The following is a 7,483-nucleotide window of genomic DNA, read 5'->3' as shown; positions in this document are numbered from 1 at the left end:
ATATTGGGTCAATCTAATCCCCCCCCCCCCCCCCCCCACCACCACCACCACCACCACCACCACCACCACCACCACCACCAATTTAAGGAATGTTATTTTTCTTTAACAATACATATATTTAAATTGTATTCATTATGTGGTGTTAAAAAGAAAGAATGGTGCTTTGACTTACATTACTGCTTCATATCATTAGGCCTATCAATTGGCCTATCAACTCCCCTGATTTATGCCCTTCAGAAATCTCAGACTTTGTTGGAAATTCGTAGGTTTATTTTTTTGTTAAAGGACGACTTCACCCATTTTCGACCTATCTTCATATAATTGGTCCTCACTAATACTCTTGATAAAATGGTACCATTTTTTTTCTAAATCTGTGTCTCGTAGGAGGGCTGTGGACAGTCCAGAAACCGTCTACCAGTGACATCATCATTAGGCAGGATTTCTTTTTCCAACAAGATTTCAAGTTTATTATTTAGATTTTTATTAACGCGAGAACAATGGCTTCTATTATTGCATTGCAACTTTCCAGGAATAGAAAGCCTGCAGTTTCTATTAGCTTGGATTCCTCATTGATGATGTCACTGGTAGACGGTTTCTGAAATGTCCACAGCGCTCCTCTGAGACACAGACCGAGTAGAAGAAAATGGTACCATTTTATCATGAGCATTAGTGAGGACCAATTATATGAAGATAGGTTGAAATGGGTGAAGTCGTCCTTTAAGCATGTCATGCCATGTGGGAATTATGAAGTCAGAAACATGCTTAGTCAGAGCAGCATCATGGATTCATTCACTGCAATTGATGGAAATCGGTTGATGCTGCCAGAATACCAAAAGGGTGTTTTTCCACAGATTTAGCATTTTACTGATAATATTCTTATTTTTCTGGGTTAATGCAGCCAGGCTGAACCAGTGTGAGTGGGACGTTATTGAAGAAGAAATATATTCCTTCTTCAATAAGAAAGGAGTTCTCAGTAGTAGGAAGAATGTCTAATTTTAATCACCTTGCTTCATTCATCATCATCATGTGTCAATGTTATGCAACTAAAATAAACGAAATGCACGTCTAGTAAACATGTGGTGGTGATAAGGGTCATCTACCATGTAATGGAGCCCTACACCACTAGATAGCAGTAGTTTACACCACTGACACCCTAGCCAATACATTCAAGTACGCACTATGCAGTGACTGAGTACCAGTGATACACTGTGTAGATTGAAGTGCCAGTCAACTGACATGAGTGAGCAAACCATGATTCCAGGCATCCAGCAATATATACTTTGTGTTACTTTAAAATCCATACCTTCGTTTCTATTTAAATCCATAACCACTGTAGTTAAACCTAATCTAAGATTCGTCAAGCATATTTTAGGCTTTAAACTCACTTGAGGAAGGTCTGCCCAAGAGCCATATCAGTGATTACTGATGATTTGTTTTATGGAGAAACAAATATCTTTAAAATCCATCAGCTCAAATGAATTTGCACTCATACATCAACTGAGGCATTCGCTGCAGACGTACCAAAGATATTTGCAAAATAGTAGGTTTTTTAAGTAGGCTTTTTGAAAAAGCTTGCCATATACAAAGGGGGTTTAAAGCAACCACATTGTTTTAATAATCTGTTAAAAAATCAGGTCAACACAAGTTCCAATTTACATTCTACAATTTTACTTAAACATGTGCCAAAATTATGATTGACAATATCTTGCTGTAGTGAATCAATACAGTAAAGTATTAAATACACATGAGGTGATTTGACACTGCTAAGGTTGCACTATACAACTCCAGCATATCAAACATTAAGCCTGAGAGTTACATTGTAGCATATGAGAACTGTCACCTCAGCACTTTTCCTCAAGCTTTTATTTAGCTCTATCTATCTTACACTGTTCAATACTGTACACTCAATGACAGTTTATTCAATGATTAGATTACTTCTTAGGTTGAACTATACAGTATATTTTCTATGCATTTTAGCCCTCACACCAATACACAGCCAAACAATTTAGCTCCAATCTGCTAAACTGTATAAATGTTTAGTCAAATTTCATTTAATTTCCATGAAATCTAAATTGAGGCCATGACCTTTGACATTTATAATCCACAAAATATTCCTGATGTTTGATTTGTGCATTAGAATGGATTGTAAGTATTAACAACATTTGAATTTACTCTCTGAATAACTCTGATGATATGGTGTTTTTATTCATTATCTATTTCAATGCATAATAAAGATTAGCCTAGCAGTCAGCAGATGTAAGTTTGACATTTATACACCTGCTTACTGCTATTCCCACCCAGCAATTTAACAAGAACTGGACGCCCATTTTTGTTCCCATGGTGCTGTGGCGTCTGCGTTAAGGCACAGGTTTGGTAAGATGGGGACCATGTCGTCTGTGATGCAGTCTTTCCCATTAGCCATTAGCCTATTAGCCCGTTAGCGCTCAGGCTGTTGGAACAGCTTGAAAGTGTGACGCTAATGCTTCAGGGATCCCACCCAAACTGGAACCCTGGCAACAGGCCAAATTGCTGGTAATACACCAACTTCTGGTACCTCTCCCTCTCCTCTTTTTCCTCCCTCCCTCCCTCTCTCTCTCTCTCTCTCTCTCTCTCTCTCTCTCTCTCTCTCTCTCTCTCTCTCTCTCTCTCTCTCTCCCTCCCCCTCTCTCTCTTATTATCACCCCTTTTCTCAGTGTTTTGTCTTGTTTATCCTCAGTGAAATTTTATCAGAGTAACAACTGCTGTAGCATCTTTAAGCTGGGGTGTTTTTCCTTGGAAGAGCATTTCCCTTCCTTCTCCTTGCCATATGTTAGTAAGCAAGACTAATGAACACGTCTACCCAAATGCGGCCGACACATTTTTCTCCTTCAATTCACTCGCCCGTTGCCCACTGCAGTTTATCCCCGGTTTGTTTTCCGAGCATTTCTCATAAAAGTGATTTATCAAAAACACTTAATACCCTACTGCCGATGTTTCTTCCTGAATGATTCCAAAGCGCTGCTCCTCACTGCTGCTGCTGGTTTTTATGGTCAGGGCTGCAAGGCTAGCTCTCGGGGGCATGTTGTGTAGCTTCTTGTAAAGTGGTGAGACACATGCACACACATCCATACATGCAACCGCACACACATGATGCATACAACACACACATCCTACCACTCTTTGACAGTTGTGTTAGGTTTGTGTAAAGTGGCACATGTCCACACACACACACACACACGCACACGCACGCACGCACGCGCACACACACACACACACACACACACACACACACACACACACACACACACACACACACACACACACACACACACACACACACACACACACACACACACACACACACACACACACACACACACACACATATATTCCATCAGTATGTGTTCTTCTAAACTAACACCCTTGCTGGGCGGTTGTGTTAGTGGCCTGTGACACTGACACACACACACTCGCACGTACACACGCGCGCGCACACACACACACACACACACACACACACACACACACACACACACACACACACACACACACACACACACACACACACACACACACACACACACACACACACACACACACACACACACACACACACACACACACTCACACAGACACACAGAAGCACACACACTTGCCTTGGACGTTGTTGAGTGGAGATGGGCGGTTGGTGTTGAAATGTCATGCGTGATAGAGGTCGTTGGCTTCCACAGGGATAAACACACATTCAGCACGGCTCCCCACAGCGTTATCATTTACTGCCCTATCAGACACACAACGTTCCGCCACCTCCCAACATATTTATATTTCTACACATATTCTTTATTTATTTTCTCTGAGGGCCACTGGGTGGAGGAAATGATACTGAAACCCTAACATTTGGAGACAGTCATCCTGTGAAAGGAGAGGGGAGAAAGAGTGCCGCCAGGATGCAATTTGTGTGTTCCATCTCTGTGGAAACTGAAAAAAAAGCAAGAAAAGAAAGCAGGGGTTGTGTGTGTGTGTGATTCTGATGCCCCTGGGCGGCCATTTCGTTCCCCGCAGTGACATTTTTATCAGGGCGCCTGCAAGACACCGGGACACGGGCTGAGCCGTCATGGCAGAGGGACTTGTGCACTGCACCATGGACACCCTGTCTCTCTTTGAGTCTCTTTCGCTAACTCTATATGCCAGGTGTGTGTGTGTGTGTGTGTGTGTGTGTGTGTGTGTGTGTGTGTGTGTGTGTGTGTGTGTGTGTGTGTGTGTGTGTGTGTGTGTGTGTGTGTGTGTGTGTGTGTGTGTGTGTGTACTGTGCACAGACTCAGTACTGCATTCAGGGGACAGTAGCTGTCTTCAAAAGGCTACAGATGCAGCTAGGCATTTCCAGCCGGTGTAATTTCTACATGTATCATGTATGCGTTTGTGCACGTGCAGGCAGGCGCGTGCCTGTTTTGTGTTTTTGTTCCAGGTTTCGGAAATACAGACCAGACTGACTTTGACTTTGATTGTGTATTGATTCTTGTCTTTTTATAATTTCACCACAGTGAAGCCAAAGGGGAAAATCGTAGTTTTGTGGACAGTAATGTTTCAATGCTCTTCTATTCTGCTCATTTGCACTTCTCTCTAAGCCAGCAGCTAACTTCATCTGGCATTAAACCTTCACTACCAGCTCACCCAGGCCCGGGAGAATATAATGGCTGCAGTTGTTTCTTTTCATTAACAGTGATGTATATACCAGGTTTAGTGTGACTTCCCTGTCCCTGTCTATATTTATCAAAGTAACATTAGTGGTGTTATCTGCATCAATTTGCCATCATGAAGCATGGCGCTGCATTCCACTCATGTGTGACCATTATACTAATGAGGGTAATGGTTCAGCTGTGCTTACCATAAGATGGATACCCCTCAGTGGAACACACTACCCCTGCATTTGTGTGTCTCTCTCTCTCTCACTCTCTCTTTGTGTCTTTCTCTCGCTCTCTCTTTGTGTGTGTGTGTGTGTGTGTGTGTGTGTGTGTGTGTGTGTGTGTGTGTGTGTGTGTGTGTGTGTGTGTGTGTGTGTGTGTGTGTGTGTGTGTGTGTGTGTGTGTGTGTGTGTGTGCGTGCGTGCGTGCGTGCGTGCGTGCGTGCGTGCGTGCGTGCGTGCGTCTGTGTGTGTGTCTGTGTGTCTGTGTGTGTTTGTGGGGTGGTGGAATTGTGTGTTTGCATGTGTGTACACAGATGTAGAATTATAAGTTATATCTGGAAATATTCGCGTGCGTGCAATCCGTGCATACATGCGGGCATGCAAGTGTGTGTGCGTGCGTTGATGTTTGTGATGTGGCTGCATGTATACATGGCTCTAGGGGTGTGCCGATATATCGTCCCGCGATATATCGCGATACGTTTTCGCGACGATATGTATCGTTTTGGGGAAAAAAAATATCGTTTTTTTTTTTTACAATCATAATAATCAGGCATGCAAACGGCCCCGAAGTGAAAAGAGTGACAAAATGTTTTTTTTTCGGGTCAGGTGTCATACTATTTGGATTCAAAACGGCTATTGTAGCTGAAAAGCTACAAGTTTGCATGTCTGAATAATGCAAAAACAGAATTATTTGTTTACATTTTCTTTTTTTCTCCTCCATATATTTTCATAATAAAAAAAGTGCGTATCGTATCGTATCGAAATCGTATCGAAGTTGTGAGCCAAATATCGTATCGTATCGTTTCGTGAAATTAGTGTATCGGCACACCCCTATGCATGCACTCATCTCTGCATGCTCATTTGGCATCTTTTTTCTTTTTAAAGATATTTTTGGGGTCTTTTTATGCCTTTATTGATAGTAGATAGTGGAGATGAACAGGAAACAGGGAGAGAGAGAGACGGGGAGTGACATGCAACAAAGGTCGTCGGGAATGGGATTCAAACCCGCGACACGCTGTCAGGCTGCGCTAGAGCCAATATGTGGTATGCGCCTGGCCCGCTAGGCCAGCGGGTGCCCCTCATTTGGCATCTGTGAGAACTGAAAATTACACTAAACAAAGTTTCAGTCATTAAAGTCCATGCACATCGATTATTACTACAAGTTCAACCCCAAATCAAATTGCTTGGCTTCAATTACTACTTTTCAATTATCTCTTTTCATATAGGCTACCTCAATTACCAGCCTTCAGGGAGGTGACTCAGTCCTGATGCAATAAGAACCTTATTACCAGTCAGTGCCATGAATGGCCTTTTCTCCACCGTCCAGAATCATCCTTGAACTTTACAAACTAATGCAGTGAACTAACGACTCCTACTACGCCATTACGAGAGGGCGAATTAGTGGTGTCTATTTTTTGCTAATTACAAATGATAAAACCAGCGAAGCCTTTTATAAGCTCCGGTAGTCTTTATGCTCCGCCACATGCTAGTCAGTCTAAAAGTAAAACAACCCTCGGGATTGACTTTGTGCCATTTCTTTAACAGATGGGCGGCTTCAACCATCTGTATTGTGATTTCCAGCAATTTAAAACAGGTTTTACGCTGAGAAACACTCTCTGTATCACAATAGCATGACTGTAAACTGAGTCATATAGCTGAAATATTCTATTTTTAATCTGAAGTGCAAGGACCAGAGTGGAAAAGGAATGAAACAACTCTCTCCCTTCCTCACAAACACACTGTGTTGCTGCATGCATGCATGTGCCAACACATGCATACACACAGGTGGTCCTACTCAGATAGATGATTAGACTGACTAGCGGTGACTGATTAGCAGCATCAAATCAGCACAGCTCCAGCGAATACCCTATTTGACATCTAATAACTGATATGCCCTCTTTTAACATTAAGTCCCTTTCACACTATGGGTTAAAATATCCTGAGTGTTAATGTAAGAGTGTGCAAATGTAACCATACGGTGCCATTTGTACACTCTAAATAGGTAAATTAACACTGAGGATTCTACTGTGTACCTATCTATGCATAGTTATGTTTTCATAACCTTTGTGATTGGTGAGTTTTGTTTGTTCTCAAATTGTTATTTTGCCATAAACGGAGGTGTTTTAGGGCCTGAACTTGTTTCCGCACAAACCCAAACCCACAGTATTGCTTCTTTAATTAGATTTACAGGTTATTAAAACCACAGTAGGCGCTACTAAACGATGATTATTGGAGACAGAGCCCCAAAATAGGCTACCGCATGTCATTTTTATATCACCAGTGCAACAACAACAACGATATCGGTTTCTGTTGTTCTATGAATGCACTCTATTACCACCACAGATGAAGCCGACTTCCCCGTCCCCGAATATGACGGATGCTAAATTAACACAACACAAATTTGGAAATACCGCACCACTGCTGTTGCCTGTTGTCGATTTTATCATCTTTGGAAATGGGGCTTTAATGAAGGAATGAAACGAAGTTGGCCTCATTTACTGCTAATGCAGTCAAATGCCTTTTCCCAGTGGGTGCTGCCCAATAAGCTGATGGAGGGAATGGGCGTGGGGGTATCCATAGGGGTTGGCTTTAATTGGATCC

General features: G+C 42.3%; 1 protein-coding gene across 1 annotated transcript in view; it reads right to left on the bottom strand.

The window, feature by feature from the left end:
• LOC311055136 (solute carrier family 2, facilitated glucose transporter member 9-like) overlaps positions 1 to 3,060 on the bottom strand; it is a gene marked incomplete at both ends in the record, with an annotated part of 48,994 nt that extends 45,934 nt beyond the window's left edge. Inside the window, one exon of the mRNA XM_084071238.1 lies at positions 2,965 to 3,060. Within this exon, the coding sequence (XP_083927364.1) occupies positions 2,965 to 3,060 (96 nt within the window). The remainder of the gene's footprint in view (positions 1 to 2,964) is intronic.
• Positions 3,061 to 7,483: the final 4,423 nt, after the last annotated feature.

The sequence above is a fragment of the Gymnoscopelus microlampas genome, assembly GCF_963454915.1.
Source record: "Gymnoscopelus microlampas genome assembly, chromosome: 2".
NCBI classification, from domain to species: domain Eukaryota; kingdom Metazoa; phylum Chordata; class Actinopteri; order Myctophiformes; family Myctophidae; genus Gymnoscopelus; species Gymnoscopelus microlampas.
This window is presented reverse-complemented; position numbering and strand designations above follow the sequence as displayed.